General features: G+C 37.0%; 1 protein-coding gene across 4 annotated transcripts in view; it reads right to left on the bottom strand.

The window, feature by feature from the left end:
* Positions 1–20960, bottom strand: part of GLMN (glomulin, FKBP associated protein) — a 44499-nt gene that overhangs the window by 15015 nt on the left and 8524 nt on the right. For 3 of the 4 annotated variants that reach the window (XM_061411216.1, XM_061411219.1, XM_061411217.1), the window contains exons 5-14: positions 19225–19333; positions 17900–18140; positions 16301–16403; positions 8355–8542; positions 7899–7952; positions 6504–6534; positions 6309–6398; positions 4279–4320; positions 4106–4179; positions 2776–2860 (exon numbers count right to left, since the gene is read on the bottom strand). In XM_061411216.1, coding sequence (XP_061267200.1) covers positions 2776–2860; positions 4106–4179; positions 4279–4320; positions 6309–6398; positions 6504–6534; positions 7899–7952; positions 8355–8542; positions 16301–16403; positions 17900–18140; positions 19225–19333 — 1017 coding nt within the window. The remainder of the gene's footprint in view (positions 1–2775; positions 2861–4105; positions 4180–4278; positions 4321–6308; positions 6399–6503; positions 6535–7898; positions 7953–8354; positions 8543–16300; positions 16404–17899; positions 18141–19224; positions 19334–20960) is intronic. The other variant, XM_061411220.1, reaches the window with a different exon arrangement.

The raw sequence follows: 20960 nt of genomic DNA, 5'->3' as shown, positions 1-20960 counted from the left end.
ATTTTTTACATAGTGAAGGCTAGTGGCAACTTTGTGTCAAGTAAGTCTATCGGTACCATGTTTCCAACAGCATTTATTCACTTCACATCTGTGTCACATTTTGATAATTCTCCAAAATTTCAAACTTTCATTATTATATATTTTTCAGGGTGATCTGTGATCAGTGATCTTTGATGTTATTATCATTAACTGACTGTTTTGGGGCACCATGAACCATGCTCACAGAAGACAGTGAACTTGAAAAGTATGTGTGTTTTGACTGTTCCAATGTCTGGCCATTCCTCTGTCTCTCTCTCTCCTTGGTCTTCCCTATTTCCTGAGACACAAGAGTCCTGAAATTAGGCCAATTAATAATCCTACAATGTATTCAAATAAAAGGAAGAGTAATATAAGTCTCATTTTAAATCAAAAGCTAGAATTGATTAAGCTTAGTGAGGAAGCATGTCGAAGGCCAAGCTAGGCCTCTTGTGCCAAAATTAGCCTAAATGCAAGTTAGCCTAAATGCAAAGGAAAAGTTCTTGAAGGAAATTTAAGAGCTACTCCACTGAACACCCGAATGATAAGAAAGTGAAATAGCCTTATTGCTGATATGGAGACAGTTTTAGTGGTCTGGATAGAAGATCAAACCACAACATTCTCTTAAGCCAAAATGTAATCTAGAGCAAGGCCCTGACTCGTCCATTTAATGAAGGCTATGAGGTGAGAAAGCTGCAGGAGTTTGAAGCTAGTAGACGTTGACTCATAAGGTTGAAAAAGCAGCCAATTCCAGACCTAACAGTGCAAGGTGAAGCAGCAAGTGCAGATGTAGAAGCTGCAGTGATTCAGAAAATCTCCGAAGGTAATTTTGGGCTTCCCTTGTGGCTCAGATGGTAAAAAATCTGCCTGCAATGCAAGAGACCTGGGTTCGATCCTTGGGTTGGGAAGATCCCCTAGAGGAAGGCATGGCAACCCATTCTAGTATTCTTGGCTGGAGAATCCCCATGGACAGAGGAGTCTGGTGGGCTACTGTCTATGAAGTTGCAAACAGTTGGACACAACTCAGTGACTATGCACAGCACAGGAAGGTAATTAATCAACATACCTACACTAACCAAAAGATTTTCAATGTAGATGAAAATAGACTTATACTGCAACAAGATGCCACCTAGGCTTTCACAGCTAGAGGAGAAAATGCCTGGCTTCAAAGCTTCGAAGGACAGACCAACTCTCAAGAGTTAATACAGTTGGTGGCTTGAGGTTGAAAGTAATGCTTAATTTTTACTGCTCCAAAAATCATAGGGCCTGTAAGAATCATACCAAATCTACTCTGCCTATGCTGTATAAATGGAACAATAAAACCTTGACAGCATATTTGTTTATAACGTGGTTTATTGAACACTTTAACCCTACTCTTGAGATTTATTGCTCAGAAGAAAGATTATTTTCAAAATATTACTACTGCTCACTGACAATGTACTTTGTCACTTGAAAGATCTAAGGAAGATATAAAATGAGATTAATGTCTTCATGCCTGCTAGCACAATATCCATTCTGCAACCCATGGAAAAAGGAGTAATTTCAACTTTAAAGTCTTAGTCTTTAATAAATACATTTCATAAAGCTATTGCTTCAAAGACAGTGATTCTTCTGATGTATCTGGGCAGAACAAACTGAAAACCTTCTGGAATCATTCGTGATTCATGAGAAAAGGTCAAAATATCAACATTCACAGGAATTTGGAAGAAATTGATTCCAACCCTCACAGATGACTTGGAAGAGTTCAAGACTTCAGCGGAGGGACTTCCCTGGTGGTCCAGTGGCTAAGAATCCACATTCCAATGCAGAGGACGTAGGTTCAATCCCTAGTCAGAGAACTAAGATCCCACGTGTAACAGGGCAACTAAGCCCACATGCCACAATCAGAGAAAACCCACATACTGCAACTAAGACCCAGCACACCCAAAATTTTTTTAAAAAAGGAAGTAACAATAACTGTGGTGGAAACAGCAAGAGAACTAAAATTAGAAGTGGAGCCTGAAGATGTAAATGAACTGCTGCAATTTCAATGATAAAATCTGAACAGATGAGGAGCTGTTTCTCCTAGGTTGGCAAAGAAAATTGTGTTTTGAGACGGAATAGACTCCTGATGAAGATGCTATTCAGACTGCTGAAATTACAACAAAGGATTTAGAATATTACATAAAACTTAGTTGATAAAGCAGTGGCAGAGTTTGAGAGGACTGACTTCAATAATCAAAGAACTTTTATGGGTAAAATGATGAGACAGCTTTGCATGCTGCAGAGAAATCATTTGTGAAAGAAACAGTCAATCAACTTGGCAAACTTTACTGCTGTCTTACTTTAAGAAATAGCCACAGCACCTTGATCAGTAGCCATCAACATCGACCTTCCACTAGGAAAAAGATTACAACTCCCTGAAGTTTCAGATGATAGTTAGCAGTTTTAAGAAAAACAGTGTTTTAAAATTAAGGTATGTACATTGTATTTTTTAGACATAATGCTACTGCACTTAACAGATTAAAATGTAGTCTAATTAACTTTGATATACACTGGAAAACCAAGAATTTTGTGTGACTTGCTTTATGGAGATTTCTGCTTTATCATGGTGATCTGGAACCAGACCCATACTATCTCTGAGATGAGCCTGTACCCTAATATTAGAGATAGAAAAGGTCCATAGCGCAAGATTCCACATTAATGTATTCCACAAATGAATAAAAAGTCCTACAAAATAAAAGAATAAATTGATAATTGACACCTTAGTTATGCTCTTACCTTTAACGAAATGTCAATTTGATTTTTGATATTTTGAATAATAAAGGCCTCCACACCTGAGTGATTACTTGTACTCAGTAAGCACCTTTAAAGCAAAATTACAATACATTTGAAATTATCCTGGACTGCATTATAAATTAAATGATGATCAAAGTTTTACAAATTCAAATGGGCCATGTGTTATTTACAGAAATAGGAAAAAACAGTGCAGACAATGACAAAGTCACCTGTTATGGCTACTGCCCTCACTAACTGGCAAATTCTATTTTAACTGGGTTTTTCCAAAAAGAAATTTCTATTAAACCAAATTTGAATCTTTTTATGCATTATGTGCAATGTGCATATATGCATTATGTGCAATGATCTAACACAGCAAGTACAGTCTCTAGTATAATAGCTTAAAAACTCCCCAAATTATTCCCTGTTTGACTAGTCTGGTTAGATTAACTTAATTGCAAAGAAAGGAAACTCAACCTGATCAACCTAAGAAGGAGGAGTTTTCTGGGTAGGAATACAGGTAGATCAGAATAGGAAAGCTGGTATAAGACCTAAGCATCAAACAGAGATTTCATAAACTGACTCTCATTCTTATCAAACAGAAATGAAGAAAAAAGGAATCAAGAGTGCTAGTATTGGGCAATCCCAAAGAACACTTCTTACTTAGCATGTTAACACTGCCCCAATTTGGTTTTAACTCATTTTTATTACCCAGGTATCAACAAACTAAGGTCTGCAGGCCAAATCCAGCCTACTGCCTGTTTTGTTTTATTAGAACACACTGACCCTTACTACAAACACAAAGTTGAGCAGTTGTAACAGAGGCTGTGTGGCCCATAAAAACTATATTTACTTAGGGCCCTTTAAGAAAATTTGCTGATCTTCAAATCAGAGCTGCTAGAATCTTTTGGTCCTCAAACACTACTATTAATAAGCTCCACTGTTAAAGTGAATAGGCTGTCAAAGGTTATAACTCCATTAATTTCAAGAGCCATTAATTTCAACTGTGAATAATGGATATTTATTGACATATATAAAGTTCTAGCAGAAGCCTTACCAATCTCAGTTTAATCTTTTCAGTCTACTTTAATTTTAGTGTATTTCAATTAATTGAACTGAAGTGTGTATATATATAGTTTATTATGTAATATTCACACAATATATATATTTATATATGTATCCATAATTTTTGATTAATTCCTCTCTACCTATCAAAGAGAAGAGAGTGGAATTACATGCAAAACATACCAAAATACAATACTCTGGAATAATTAATGGCATCAATTTGGTTTTTAATCAACCACACATTTCTCAATTAACCTTTGATACATACCTAAATAATGTATATTTGCCTTGTGGATCCAATTTGTTAATATACAGCTGAAGCACAGCTAAACCTTTTTTCCTCTAAAATGGAACAAATAATACTGTTACATAAACTAAAGATTAAATTATTAAAAGTTTTCACTGAAACTCATTATTATTTAGTCCCAGATATTTACATACCAATGTCTCAATGGGGCAGAGGGTCATTACTTTGACTAAGCCCTGGAAATAAAAAAACAAATTTATTTCAAATATTAGATTATATTGACTACAAAGAAACAACTATATTATTAATGTATACTGAAAATTCAGAGAAACAAGGATAAGAGATTTAAAGCTGAAGTAATTTTTGCCTTAAGCCTTTCACTCTACTGTTATGCCTACAGGAAGCTAAGTACAATCCATTTTGTAACTGGTATTGTAGTGGGTGTTACCAAGTGTATAGTTAGAAACACACAGTAATTTTCAATTATGTCTAGAGTGGCAAAAGAAATGAAATCAAACATGTAGAAATACAGTCCACTAATTTAAAATAATCAGACTTATTATACACTAACAGAAGCCAGAAAAACATTTACTTTTGCTTTATAGACTTTGCCAAAGCCTCTGACTGTGTGGATCACAACAAACTGTGGAAAATTCTTAAAGAGATGGGAATACCAGACTCTTGACCTGCCTCCTGAGAAATCTGTATGCAGATCAAGAAGCAACAGTTAGAACTGGACATGGAACAACAGACTGGTTCCAAATACATCAAGGCTGTATATTGTCACCCTGCTTATTTAACTTAAATGCAGAGTATATCATGCGAAATGCCGGGCTGGATGAAGCACAAGCTAGAATCAAGACTGCCGGGAGAAATATCAATAAGCTCAGATACACAGATGACACCACCCTTATGGCAGAAAGTGAAGAAGAACTAAAGAGCCTCTTGATGAAAATAAAAGAGGAGAGTGAAAAAGTGGCTTAAAGCTCAACATTCAGAAAACTAAGATCATGGCATCCAGTCCCATCACTTCATGGCAAATAGATGGGGAAACAATGGAAACAGTGACAGGCTATTTTTTTGGCTCCAAAATCACTGCAGATGGTGATTGCAGCCATGAAATTAAAAGATGCTTGCTCCCTGGAAGAAAACCTATGACCAACCTAGACAACATATTAAAAATTAGACATTATTTTGCCAGCCATGGTCCGTCTAGTCAAAGCTATGGTTTTTCCAGTAGTCATGTATGTGAGAACTGGACTATAAAGAAAGCTAAGCGCTAAAGAATTGATGCTTTTGAACTACGGTGTTGGAGAAGACTCTTGAGAGTCCCTTGGACTGCAAGGAGATCCAACCAGTCCATCCTAAAGGAAATCAGTCCTGAATATTCATTGGAAGGACTGATGCTGAAGCTGAAACTCCCATACTTTGGCCACCTGATGCAAAGAACTGACTCATTGGAAAAGACCCTGATGCTGGGAAAGACTGAAGGCAGGAGAAAGGGACGACAGAGGATGAGATGGTCGGATGGCATCACCGATGCAATGGTCATGAGTTTGAGTAGGTTCCAGGAGTTGGCGACAGACAGGGAAACCTGGCGTGCTGCAGTCCATGGGGTTGCAAAGAGTCGGACATGACTGAGCGACCGAACTGAAACTGATTTTTCTATTTAAATAGTGGAAAAACAATTTGCTACATTGACATCTAAGACCTATTTGGCTATGATAACAAAAAACTAATAAACAGGGGCAAAACAAATCACAGGAGAGAAAAACAAAATATTTTTGTAGTAATGAATTATATATGCCTTGATGTAGTCCTGAGGACCTGAATTATGATAAAAGTAAAGGAGCTTCATTTTTCAAGGTTCCTACAGAACCAAAGTGTTAAAGAAGAAAGTTCTATTTCCCACTGGATGCTATACTGTCAAATGTAGTAGCCACTAGCCACATATAGCTAGTTAAGGTTAAATTAAATAAAATTTAGAATTCAGTTCTTTATGTCACACCAGCCACGTTTCAAGTGTTCAATATGGCTAGTGGCTTTCAAACCGTACAGCACAGATAACAGGATACTTTTGCCATTACAGAAAGTTCTACTGGACAGCAAGGTACCAGAGTTTTCAAAGGATATGGAGAAAAAAGCAGGAAAGGAATCTGAGAAGAACTTAAGTTTAGAATAGAAAAGCAGCATTTTTCAAGATTAGAATACATATTTTACTTACCTGAGGTACAGTAAGAAAACTCTTGATTTCTAAGTACTGGTGAAGTAGACTGTTGTCCTCTATTCTCAATAAACCATTCTCCAACAGATCCTACAGATTAAAATATATGTAGAGATACAAATATGGTAACATCAACAGCTGTATTTGTTAACATGACTGTGTATTTAAATTATAATGGTTGCAAACAAATCTTACCAATCCTTTGGAGAAAACAGACTCCTCTGTTCTGGAAGAGAGTATTAAAATTTATCAACATGGTTTTCTAAATTGCTTTAGAATTATAAAGCAAAAATTGAATTTTAAATACTTTAAAAAAGCATATTAAGGAGAAATTCTGTTGAAGAACTTAATCAAAATTCTTAATCCACCTTTGATCTGTCTTTTGATTTGGCTACTGATAGCAAAATTTACCATAATCAGTCCACTCAGGGCTTATTTCCTGGTATCAGATCAGTAGAATTTCAACACCAAGTGCTAAGAAATAAATTATGCCTGATATAATGCCATGTATTCTAATTGATTAATTGGTTAACTTTTAAATTCTTTATATATATCTATATATAAAGTAATGCTTTCCATTTATTTTTTAAAGGTTTACAATCATTGTTAATGAAATATTTAAGATCCGTGGCAAAAAATATGATCTTAGGCTCCAGGTTCTTGTTCTAACCATAAAAGGAATTAAAAGTGTTCCGTTTTTTGCCTCAATGACTAAACAGTTTGGAAATTTTAAGACTATAGAACTGAGTATTAAAATCAATACACATTCTCATCTTATGTATATAACAGGAACTGTGTAAAATCATTAACACATACACAATACAGTAAATTTACAGAGTTAGTAACTACTTGTGCCAGGAGACCCTTGGAAATTCCTGCCTTGCAGGCCGAGGCTTTGGACATTTGCCATGTAACAAATCTTCCTTCACCTGGGAAGAGACGGGATTAATAAACTGTCACTAGTATTCCTACAGGATAGCACTGAAAGGCCCTGACTGATCTCAAGAGAGAATTTCAACATGTTATAGAAAAAGAAAACAAACCATAGAGTTGTGCAAGATTCTTAAATATCTGGGAAAACTGCGTACCTGTTACTTGGTAATTTTTTTTAAAAGATAAAGTTCTTCTTATTGGTGCCTCAAATGAGAAAAGCCATTGAATGATATCACTGTCAATAATCTAAGCTATAAAAGGTAGAGTCTTTCGATGCAGTTCACAGATTGTATCCATGAAGCAAAACCATGGATGAATTTCTTTCTTGACCACCTCTCCTTAGATTGGAAGAGGCTGCAGTGGGATAGAGGTATTTTAATTTACCAACTTCTGAAATAAGCAAAGAAACCCTAGAAGCAGATCACTGGAAATTTCCTTAAAAGACAATATTTTAATATTATCTTTAGCTTAAAATAAGAAATTTTGTTGTAAACATCCCTTTGGTTCATTTCTGTCTCTTGTGAATACTTGCTTCACTATTTTATAAAATAATTAATTAACTAGGGTCTGGCAAAGACAAAGTAGTTTCCCTTGATCTTGACAAGGGCTATTTTAACACTATTATTTAATTCTGAGATGCCACTTAAATAATCTTACCTTTGTAAAAGGACTTCAATATGCCCCATATTAAACTGCAAAAGATATGATGGGCTAAAATAGAAAAAATGTATATATAAATACATACACATATACATGTACTTTTAGAAGTGCATATCCACTCAGGATTACATTAATAATCCAGTTAAAAGATGATGGCAATTTAGACCACCCTCTTGGCAACTGGCCCAACAGCTTCAAACCAGGCTCAGTTTAACACTTTCTGACTCTTGTCCCAATCATTCCTTATGTCTATTTCAATGCCTCCCCTCCAACCCTTTTTACTACTGATGATTACTGGTTTTAAAAAGATTATAGGCAGTAATACTTAGAATAAAAATAGGTTTTGTTTAAACTTCACTGAAAATGTACTAATACATTAATAAATATATGTTGGACATTTGATAAATGCGTTTGATGCTATTCCTTTTAGAATACATAAACACTAACTCCTACCTTAAGACCATTGGAAGCTGATCAATACTGATGCCCTGTACAAATACTAGATATGCCAGAGAAGCCATAGAGTCTGATAACTGTTTGTCTTCTTCTTCCTCAAATTCAAGATAATCCCAAATCTTCTTTTTCCTTCCATGATTAAAAATCATTTTGGGAAAAGGGTATCCAATTGCTGACAAAAATCCCTGTGAAATGGATAAAAAAGGAAGCTACAGCAGACACTCTACTGTGCCCTCTTGCACCCCATATTCACGTCCTATATAATCCTCTCCTCTTGAGCGTGGGTAGGACCTGTGAGACTTGCTTCCACCCAGCAGACTATGGCAAGATGCCACCCCATGATCAGATTGTGTTCTACAGCAAAAGTGAAGCGATTTTTGCAGATGTAATTAGAGCCCCAAATCAGCTGATGTGAGTTAAGAAGGGAGACTATCCTCTGTGGGCCTGACTTAAGAGGAACAATGTTTTTAAAGAGGATCCAGGCCCTCTTTAAGAGTCAGAAACTCACCTCTGCTGGCTTTAAAGAACTAAGCTGCCAAGTTATGAGGGGGCCTATTTAGAGGGCTATCTGGCAGGGAACTACAGGCAGCTTCTAGAAACTGAAAGTGGTCCCTAGCCAGCAAGAAAATGGAGTGTGTGTATGCTCAGTAGCTCAGTCATGTCCGACTCTTTCCGACCCCATAAACTGTGTGGCCACCAGGCTCCTCTGTCCTTGGAATTTTCTAGGCATGAAAACTGGAGTAGGTTGCCAAATGGAGACCTCAATCCTATAGCTTCAAGAAGATGAATTTCTGCCAACAATCTGAAGGAAGTGAGTAGGAAGATGAAACAGTTCTGGAAATAGATGCTGGTGATGGTTACACAACAATGTGAATGTATTTAATGCCACTGAACTATACAGTTAATGGTTAAAATGGTAAATTTTATATATGTGTATATTACTCAGTCATGTCCGACTCTTAGTGACCCCATGGACTGTAGCCACCAGGCTCCTCTGCCCATGGAATTCTCCAGGCAAGAATACTGGAGTGGGTAGCCATTCCCTTCACCAGGGAATCTTCCTGACCCAAGGATTGAACCCTGGTCTCCTGAATTGCAGGCAAATTCTTTACCATCTTAGCCATCAGGGAATATTTTATAATTTAAAAAATGCTTCAGAGATACATGAGAACCTAAACACGTGAGACATACAAGTATCATGAAATGCCAATAGACTAATCAAATGAAGAATACTCCAGTAACAATGCTCTACCGACCACTGTCTGCTGGATATGGACTGGCTAGTAGGCTCTTGTGTTTTAAGAGAAAGAGAAGCATCCCCACGTGTGTTAACTACTAGTTTCATGTTTGTTTTAAGAGGGGAAGGAAAGGGAAAAAGAGAGACTTAAGAAACACAAGATTGCTCCTGTGCCTTTTATTCTATTTCTAGTGTGCTAGAAAGCATCTGATCTTCAGTGTCCAATGAAATTAACCTGAGTTTTGGCTCTACCACTTATTAGCTGTGAGATACTGGGTTAGTTCCTAACCTCTCCAAAGCCTTAGTTTCCTTATAAAGAAAATGACATAACACCTATGTCAATATTTATTGAGAAAGTTCCACCAAAAAAGTTCAAGAAAGTTAAAGGCCACAAGAAACTACTAAATAGAAGTCAAAAGGGAATGACAAAAACAGCTAAGTCAGGACGAACACTGATGTTCCACATAATCACTAATTTATTCAATAAATACTTGAGTGCTAGGCACTGGGCCCAATATTGTGGAGAATTAGAAAGCTAAATAAGACTTTTCCAGTCTTCAGGGAGTTAAAATCTGCCTATCCCAGATGGCTCCATTAGTCATTTCAAAACATAAAAAAGAACCATGGAAACTCATCCCCAGTCACAAGAGACTGCTATTCAGCTACCAGATGCTAAATACATATTGATTTTCGAAGCTACACATTATTATAGCTATAAAACAAAAACTGACTATATTGATTCCAAATGTCCTATTAATAATGAAGTTTCATTTCTTTATCCAGCCAGTACTAGATGTTGTTCTTTTCCCCGCAGAGTAAGGTTAGCCTTTTAAAATTTCGTTATATGTAACCAGATTCTACAGTGCTGCTGTAGATATTTGGGGTTAACCTGTGTCCCAATTAGAGCCTTCACTGTCTATCCACGTATCACTCAACTGACTTGCTCAGACCCAACATACCTGACCCGCTACAATTTCTCATGGCAGTCTTTGCCCTCTCATGGAATGTTCCTAGGCTGCAACCCTTGGGGCATTCAAGCAGTACTCTGCCAAAACAACCTGTGCCAGAGGGATGGCTGAGATGTGCCACATTTACCTATCCTTCAGCAGCACCTTCTCACTTCATTTCGTGCCCCAATTTCATCTCTATTTCTTAACTGCTTTGTGCTTCTTCACTGCTGGCTCTACTTGTAACCCTCCTTCCACTGAGATCTTAGAACCTCTTCCTAACACCCTCAACCTCTTCATAGGATGCTTGTTGTAGCTCAATGCTCTAATTAAACCAGACTGGTTTCTGGTGGGAGCTGCTCATTCTCTCCCATCTCTTACATCGCACAGCCAGAAAAGCAGCAGCAGGAAGGGGTGGTATAGATAGAGGCTTAGTATTATCTTAGTTCTTCCTGCACTCTCAGGCAAAAGCACGTATTCCTTTGAAGCAGATGTCATAGTGCCCTTTATCTGTCCTCATCTCTGTCATATGCTGACTTTCTGGTCATTTCCCCATGTTCACTGAAGGCTGGTATCTGCTCACATGCCTTTTCTCTATCCAGCTCCTGCTATGATCCTGGAGTTATGCAGATAACTCCTACAGCAGGTCAGCCTCATGGTGTTTCTGACCACTAAATTCTAATGACCTTAATTTCTAATCCATTTTGGCACCAAATTCCATCCTGGATCTCTATCAACATTTGGAGCTATTCCATATTAGATACCTAAACTCCAGCATCTCATTTTCTGACCACAATTTCTTATCTTATCTCTCCTACCAACCTACTTATCTACTTCTGACTTCTCTAGTATTATGATGCCTTCATTTTTAACCTACCCATCTGTCCCTCCTTAATCCACTTCTTTCCCTAACCAACCAATGCACTATTATTTGAACTATCTGCACCCTATATTTCCTTTAGCTACGTGTACCCAATAAAATGCCAGCCTTGGAAAGACAGCTACAATTCACCTTTCTACTTCAACACCCAGACAGCTGATACTACTGGAGAAAAACCACACAAATACTTATTTCTACAGCTGTGGTCTTCAACAACAAACGCCAAGTGCTCAGCACTACTGACTAATGCTTTCCTGGTCTTCTACCTCTCTTTTCATTCCACTCAATATTCCAAATCTTTATCAGTTTTTTGAAGCCCCCTGTTCAATCCTCATTTCTACCTCCTCATTCTTAAGAAATATGAGGCCAGTGGGTCTGATTCCCTTGATGATAACACTCCATTTCTGCTACAAATTTTTCTACATGCATATCTGTTCTACATGTTCTTCCTCTCCAGGTGTCCTCGATCCTGTGCCCAGCTGTCTGCTCTCCTCCTGCCACATTACTTCAGTTATTCCATAACACTTTTCTTTTCCCCTCTGATGGTTTCCACCCCTTTAGCCTATAAATATGCTCAAGCCTCCCTATCTCTCCCAATTACCTTCATGTCTTCTCTACTGCCTCTTCCTTACTCATCCACACTCTTCTAAAGTATACCTTATATCAGTTATCTCCTTTGTCTCATTTTTCATGTACTCCTTTATCTACTCAACTGATTTTTGTCTCCCACACTCCACTCAAATTGCTCTTGCTAAGATTATCAATGGCATCTACTTCCTAAATCCAGTGGATGCTTTTCAACTCCAATTCTATAGACTACTTCTGCTGCATTTAACAGTAGCAATCATTTCTTTCTTTCTAAACTCTACCGCTTCAGTTTCTGTGATATTTTCATCACTGCTTTGCTCTCCTTTCTTGGTCTCTCTGATGGGCTTGTTTATGAGCTGGTACCCTACAGGGTAAAGCTGAAAGCTAAGTGCTGAAGAATTGATGATTTTGAACTGTGGAGTTGGAGAAGACTCTTGAGAGTCCCTTGGACTGCAAGGAGATCAAACCAGTCAATCCTAAAGGAAATCAGTCCTGAATGTTCATTGGAAGGACTGATGCTGAAGCTGAAATTCCAACACTCTGGTCAGCTGATGTGAAGAACTGACTCATTGGAAAAGACCCTGATGCTGGGAAAGATTGAAGGCAGGAGGAGAAGGGGATGACAGAGGATGAGATGGTTAGATGGCATCACTGACTTGATGGACATGAGTTTGAGCAAGCTCTGGGGGTTGGTGATGGACAGGGAAGCCTGGAGTGTTGTAGTCCATGGGATCCCAAAATTTCAGACATGACTGAGGGACTGAATTGAACTGAACCCTACAGGGTTCAGCCCTGAACTCTTTTCTCACACCGATTCACCTCTTTAGGTTAATCTCATCATTCTTATTCAAAATTTGCTCCTTAAAAACCTGCTCTCTCTGGGTATTAGATATACATATATATATATATATATATTTTAGAGATAATTGTTAATCTGGTTAGGGGTCATATGGCATTGTGGTTATGTTTTTTAAAAAGTCCTTACCAATTAGAGAAGCATACATAAAGACTCACAGACGAAAGGATATATCTAGGACTTGCAATAAAATACTACAGCAAAAAGGGGGGAAGGGATAAATTGGGAGACTGAGACTGACATACACACACTACTGTATATAAAATAGATAACTAATAAGAACCTACTATATAGCATAGGATCTCTACTCAATACCCTGTAATAACCTACAATGGAAAAAACAATCTAAGAAATCGTGCATATGTGAATAAGTGATTCACTTTGCTGTATTGTAGAAACTAACACAACACTGTAAATCAACTATACTCCAATAAAAATTTAACACATTAAAAAAAAATAAACTAACTTTACATTGCTTATCAACTCCAAAAGAAAGGGGGGGGGTAGGCTAGATAAAACAAGATTGGCAAAAATGTTAATTGTTAAAGTGAGGCAAGGGGTACATGAGACTATGTTACATTGCTCCCTCTACTTTTATGAATGTCTTTAAATTTCCACAATGAAAAAAAATTTAAAGCACAGAACCCCCTACTCCTTGCTTGTGTATTCTCTATCTCAATTACTGGAACCTATACCTGTCCTATTATTAAGCAAAAAACCTTGTCCATAACTCAACTTTTTTACTATTTTTCTAAATTCAGTCTATGACCAAACTTTGCAATTTTATCTACTTATTAAGTTCTCAAATCTGCCTTCTCTTCTTTCCATTCTCTTATCATTCTCTCTTAACTTAACTCTCATCATTCTCACTTAACTCCCAAAAGATACCTAGCCAATCTCCCTACTTCCATTCTTATTTAAGTTCAACCTCCATTACAGTGGTGAACTCAAAACAGTTTGATTACATCACTTCCAGCTTTAAGTTTCCAACTTTCATAGCCATCTTCTTAAAACGGGGTACATATATCACAAATGGTGAAGTCTGTACTGTTTCCAGAGGTTTATAGTGTACTCTCGCTTGCCACAATGAAGCCCCAGGTTTTTATATACTCCTGGGAAAAATCCATTCCCCCTCCCTCTTCATCACTCATAACCTCTTCACTACTATTTAACTACATATCTGTTTATATCAGTTACCAATCATCTCTCATCTTAGAATCTAGCTTCTCTAAAGTTCTGGCATCTTCTTTCCTAATTCCATCTCTCCTCAAAGTTCAAATTCTGAATACAGAGGGCAGACTACAAGGTATACACGAATTCTGACTAAGCAGAGGTGTGGTGCCCCTACCCCTTGAACATGCTCAAGAGTCAACTATATGTTAGGATCTTAAAAAAAATAATAATAATAAATATATATATATAAATAAAACTATTAAAGGAGAAAAACATCTGGAAGGTGGTGTGAGATAACAGAAAATATATATGGGTCTCTGCTACTGGTTGTTGGCACAGTGTTCCTGTTGTTGTTCAGTCACTAAGTCGTGTCCAAACTTTTTGCAAGCCCATGGGCTGCAGCATGCCAAGCTGCCCTCTCCTTCACTATGTCCCAGAGTTAGCTCAAATTCATGTCCACTGAGTCAGTGATGATTAACCATCACATCCTCTTCCGCCCTCTTCTTTTGCCTTCAATCTTTCCCAGCATCAGGGTCTTTTCCAATGAGTTGCCATTTCACATCAGGTGTCTAAAGTACTGGAGCTTCAGCATCAGTCCTTCCAATAAATATTCAGGGTTTATTTCTTTTAGGATTGACTAGTTTGATCCCCTTGCTGTGGAAAGGACTCTCAAGAGTCTTCTCCAGCACCACAATTCAAAAGCATCAGTTCGGTGCTCAGCCTTCTTTATGGTTCAACTCTCACATCCATACATGACTACTGGAAAAACCAGCTTTGACTGTACGGACCTTTGTCGGCAAAGTGGTGTCTTTGCTTTTTAATATGCTGTCTAGGTTTGTCATAGCTTTCCTTCCAAGGAGCAAGTGTCTTTTAATTTCATGGCTGCAGTCATTGTCAGCAGTGATTTTGGAGCCCCCAAAAATAAAATCTGTCACTGCTTCTACTTTTCCCCCTTCTATAGTGATGGGACTGGATGCCATGATCTTAGTTTTTTGAATGTTGAGTTTTAAAGCAACTTTTTCACTTTCCTCTTTTATTTTCATCAAGAGGCTCTTTAGTTCTTCTTCACTTTCTGCCGTTAAAGTAGTATTATCTGCATATCTGGGGCTGTTGATATTTCTCCCAGCAATCTTGATTCCAGCCTGTGATTCATCCAGCCCAGCATTTTGCATAATGTTTCAGGGTTCCTGAAACCTTTTCTAAGTGATAAGAGCACTAGGAACATCTGTTCTAATATTGGTGTCTAACCCTGTCCTTGACAAAGTGCTCTAAAACCTCTGTAAATTTCTGTTATAAGACAGTAGAAGCATCTTTTGTTCTAGTAAAGAGACTCTGAGTGGGCACTAAGATGGCTCCTGGGTAGGGGGTGGTAACCAGAAAGAACAAGCCATGATTAGAAGCTTGGAATTTTGAGTCCCATCCCCCAGTTCTAGAGAGGGGGAGGGACTGGAAATGGAGTTAATGTTTTATCATGTCTAAATGAGGAAGCCTCAATAAAATCCCCAAAATAGGAATTTCAGAGAGCTTCCAGGCTAGAGATCACAGTGTCCTGGGATCATGATGTATTCCAACATCATGAGACTAGAAGCTTAGGACCCTCCAACACCTCGCCCTATGTAGCTCTTCATCTGGCTGTTCTTCTGCATCCTTTATCATATCATTTAATAAACTAGTAAAATAAAGTAAAGGTTTCCTTTTAATTCTGTGAGCTGTTGTAGCAAATAATCGAACCCAAAGAGCAGGAGGTCACGGAATCTCCCATTTGTAGCCAAGCCAGACAGAAGTTGCGGGTAAACTGGGAACCTAAGACTAGCAACTGGCATCTGAAATAGGGAGCAGTCTCATGGGACTAAGCCCTTAACCTGTGGAATCTGATACTATCTCCAGGTAGTTAAGTGTCAGAATTGAGTTAAACTGTAGGATGCCCAGTTGGCACTGCAGAATTGTTTCATATGGGGGGAAAAAACCCACACATTCTGTGACCAGAAATGTCAGAAGTGAAGTGTTTTGAGTGAAAGTAAAGGAAAAAGACACAGGAAAACTGCAGAATTTTTCTGTACAGGTGTTAATATTATTTATATCTGGTTATTGAAATTATTGCTGTTTATTTTTCATCTTTTTGTTTAACTATGTTCTACAAAAAATACATATTGCTTTATTAACATATGTGTCAATTTACATGTCCATGTGCCGCAGATGAGAATATAGCAGGTAATATTTTAGATTACAGATTTTATAACAAATTAAATTAGCTGTACTTACTATTATTTCGGATGCAAAACACTTTAAAGGATCATCTCCAGCTTCTTCAGACTGCTCAAGGAATTGTGCTGTCAGCAAAGGGCATTTCAAGCTTTTCAAACAACTAAAATTTAAGAAATAGGTAACTATTGAATACAGCACTTCCTAAGTATAAAATAACTAGTTTTCACATGAAAAATAACATAAATAACATGAAAAATAACAATAAAAAATAAAATAACCAATAACTCAATGGCCTGTAATGATATAACATTTTTCTTACTACTAATGGGGAGAGCATAAGAATACTGTGCTAAACTCACTGTGCAGAAAGTCACTTTCATGTCTGGACTATACTGATGCGTACTGCATATTTGTCTTAGGACAGTGCTGGTGTATATGTAGTTTTCATAAGTTCAGGGAAAATCAGGACAATGCAGTAATTTTTTTCATAGAGCTGTATTTGTTTTATTTAGAAAACCAAACTTTATTCTGTGATTAAGCCCTACCTATTTCTTTAGTTAAAATGTATTTTCTTTCATGAAATGAGTTTTATAAATGGTAAAAAGAAAAAAAAAGGTCTAATATCCTAGCCTGACAATATAGAAAGCTGACAGCAGTTTTAGTCTCCCAAATTTTAAAACTAAAATTATTGGTACATGTAATTCAATATAATCCAGTCCAGCACTGTCTAACAGTCCTATATATAATTAAAGCCCCATATGTAATTAAAAATTGTTAGCTGTCACACTAAAAAAGTAGTAGGAGACAAGAGAATTTTAGTAATTTATCTTATTAACCCATATATTAGAAACATTATTTCAATGTTATCAGTATAAAAATTATTAAGATATTTTAGTATCTCTTTTAATAACAGGTTGTTGAAATACAGGGAATATTTTACACTTCCAGCACTAAATTTGGATTAACCATGTGTCAAGTGCTTGACAACAATACACAGTACTCCTTTGCACAGCCTATAGTACCCCTGGTATGAATGCTACTGGGTTCTCTGCTACTGTTTTTGTTATCAAAGTGGAATTTCAACTGTCTGGTGCATCTTTTGCTGCTTTCAAAGGGAGAGTAAAACATAATTCCCCTGGAAAAAAACAGATTCTTTGAGCTACAACTATCTATTCTTCCACTGCTATTGTTCACTTACCATAAGTAAAGGCAATCTATAAAAGAATATAAGTAAACTAAAAAAAATGGATGTTTGTTTTAATTTTTTTGAAAAGTGAAAGTTGCTCTGTTGTGTCCTGCTCTTTGCAACCCCGTAGGCTGTGGCCTGCTAGGCTCCTCTGTCCATAGAATTCTCCAGACCAGAATACTGGAGTGGGTAGCTGTTCCCTTTTCCAGGGGATCTTCTAACCCAGGGACTGAACCTAGGTCTGCTTCATTGCAGGTGGATTCTTTACCATCTGAGCCACATGTACATATGATATTTAATTTTTTTAAATATCATTAAATGCCCATGTTACATCAACTGAATTCCATATTCTTCTAAAATTCAAATTTTGAAACTAGATTTACTTTCCATCACAAATAAAGAAACATTTTAAATAACTGAACTATCAAATACTTAAGTTCATTATGAATTGTTCTTAAAAATATACTTACAATTTCAGTATTTCATCTTTTAATTTCTCATTTTCCATTGAGTTTTCCTTGTTATCAATGACATACTCCACAAAAGGTTTAGTGAACTCTATTAAGGCCTTGCAGCACTGACAAAGGCCATAGTCATCTGCCTGTATTTGTTCTTTTGAGTATGGAACAGGAAGGAGAGAGAGCTGACTCCAAAGTGTAGACAATGCTAACCCAACTGAATATGCCTTGTTGTTACGAAGTTTCTGAATCACTAAAACAGAGACCAAGTTATTACTTGAGGCTGCCTCATGAAGGTAAACAATGAAGAATAAGTCCAATAAATGCCAAATTACCACATACAGTTTCTCCCTCACATTCTGACAACTCTGATATCAAGATGACATATAACAGCCTAACTGGCAGTATTTTTTTTCCTTCTTAGGGGTGCATAAAATAATAACACACCTTACGATCATGGCACTTTACAACAGATGCCATGAAATTTTGTTTAGGTATGTTCTTACCAGGTTACATACTTAAAACTTAAAGAAGTAATTCTTTCTGTAGTCTTTGGTTGTTATAAGCATAAAATAAGATCAAGTATCTTATAAACTATAAAGCACTGTAAAAATGAAATGTAGTAGTATTAGATTTTTCTTTCTAGAAGACTTTAAATATTTCAATTGATACAAATCTGCGGGGCATTCACATTTAAAACAAATTTACTCTAGTTTCTGATCCCAGGTCCTTCTGATAGACTGTGTTACATGTTGGTTATAAAATGGTAGTCTCTTCCCATGCACAAATACTATCTGCCTTGGTTGCCAAAGTCGATTACTTACCAGTACTTTTTTTTTTACTCAGTCATGAAAACTTTTCTTTCCACTTGTTTCATTCTTCAGTAATACCTTTATTATTCCTAATCCCAACGTCCTAAAGCAGAGGCTGAGCAATGCCCTGCCTGATACCATTCTTAATTAAGATACAAGGCTACCACAACAAAATCAGATTGAGCAGTGCAGAACAGCCAAAACATATCCTTCAAATATGTTTACAGGAAAAATTCTAAATATAAGTTGCAGATAGGAAGGTTAAGCAAAAAGCTATAGGTTACAACAAAGCATGTGAAAAGGGGCATGACATTCAACAATTTACTGGGTACCCACACTGTGCCAGGTATTGTCATCTTTCTATGAGCAGCAGGATTCAATTTGGCATTGCTATTACTAGTTTAAGCAGAGTACTCAATAATTAGGCATAAACTATACTTTGGTAGACTGTTGACATCTTGGAGTAACGTCAAGGCACTTACACAAATAAAACAAGCAACACTTAGGTATCAATATACTCATTACCTGTTTGTAATGGCTGAAGTAAAAGAAGAATAATTTGGGATATCTGTTTTCCGGAGGGCTCTTCAATCAGTTCAAGCAAACCCAACAATAATTCCTTTGGATTACATAACTATAAAAATATTCACAATTGAACCTGTTTAATACAAGTTGTATTTAAAGCCACATTATTATTATTTTTAAAAGGCATATACTGAGATAATACAATTATTTTTGCATATGAGTAAAACATCTCATAAAAATGTTTTTCAAAAATACACTGGCAAAACCCAGAGTCTGTGACTCTATGAAAGCAAGCAATCAAGGTCTCCTAATGGACAGCTACATTTACGAGACTTAAATTACTGATGAATGGAAAAGTTAGAGAAATAGGGGAAAGGACAGCCTGATCACCAGAGCTGAGGTTTCTTTTGAGCTTTGATGTCTATTCTGAAGGCTGCCTTCATTTCCCAGAGATTCTAGCAGGTGGGACATTTCTATCTCACACTGCCAGGGTGTTTAGATGAGTGCAGAGTCTCTTTTGTCTTTCCTGAAGAAACAAAACTTTGCATTGCTTTCTGACTGGTCTTATCACCTCACCTGCCTTGTTTTTCTGAAAGCTCTCATAGTTAATAACTAAAACCTAGGGAGTTCCTTCTTTCCAAGTATATATTTGTGTTTATTTACAGTGATCTCTAAGTGGCTTCTTATAATGTACTTTTCCTTAGAATTTCTCTCTCTTAACTATCATTTTTGGATTATAACTCTATTAAGCTTTTACTCAGAGCCTCTTTCTAAGGTGGTCAGTTAAACCTAATATATTTGCTACTTCTATGTCCACTGTGATCACCAGCATTCTAGGTTTTATTTTTTAGATTTCTTTGTGGTATATTCTTTTAGGGAACATACCACCGAAAAAAGAGGACTGAGATTTGATTTTACTTTCAACATTGCCAAAAGATCAGTGTGGCCATGAACTACCTCCCTAAATTATCTAAAGCATTAATTTCACATCTATATAATAAGCTACTTTTAAAAAAAAATAGATCTTTTTAGGTCTCTCTTTGAAGATTCTGAATCAGTGGATCTAAGATAAGGTCAATCTGATCACACAGACCACAGCTTGTCTAACTCAGTGAAACTAAGTCATGCCGTGTGGGGCCACCCAAGATGGACAGGCCAGGGTAGAGAGGTCTGACAGAATGTGGTCCACTGGAGAAGGGAATGGCAAACCACTTCAGTAGTCTTGCCTTGAGAACCCCATGAACAGTATGAAAAGGCAAAAAAAATAGGACACTGAAAGATGAACTCCCCAGGTCGGTAGGTGCCCAATATGCTACTGGAGATCAGTGGAGAAATAACTCCAGAAAGAATGAAGGGATGGAGTTAAAAGAAAAACATACCCAGTTGTGGATGTGACTGGTGATAGAAGCAAGGTCTGATGCTGTAAAGAGCAGTACTGCATAGGAACCTGGAATGTCAGGTCCATGAATCAAGGCAAATTGGAAGTGGTCAAACAGGAGATGGCAAGAGTGAATGTCGACATTCTAGGAATCAGCAAACTAAGATGGACTGGAATGGATGAATTTAACTCAGATGACCATTATATCTACTAATGTGGGCAGGAATCCCTTAGAAGAAGTGGAGTAGCCATCATGGTCAACAAAAGAGTCCAAAATACAGTACTTGGATGCAATCTCAAAAACGACAGAATGATCTCTGTTCGTTTCCAAGGCAAACCATTCAATATCACGGTAAAC

This window comes from Bos javanicus, chromosome 3 (assembly GCF_032452875.1).
Source record: "Bos javanicus breed banteng chromosome 3, ARS-OSU_banteng_1.0, whole genome shotgun sequence".
NCBI lineage: Eukaryota > Metazoa > Chordata > Mammalia > Artiodactyla > Bovidae > Bos > Bos javanicus.
The sequence above is the reverse complement of the archived record's forward strand: the minus strand, read 5'-3'. Positions and strand labels throughout refer to the sequence as shown.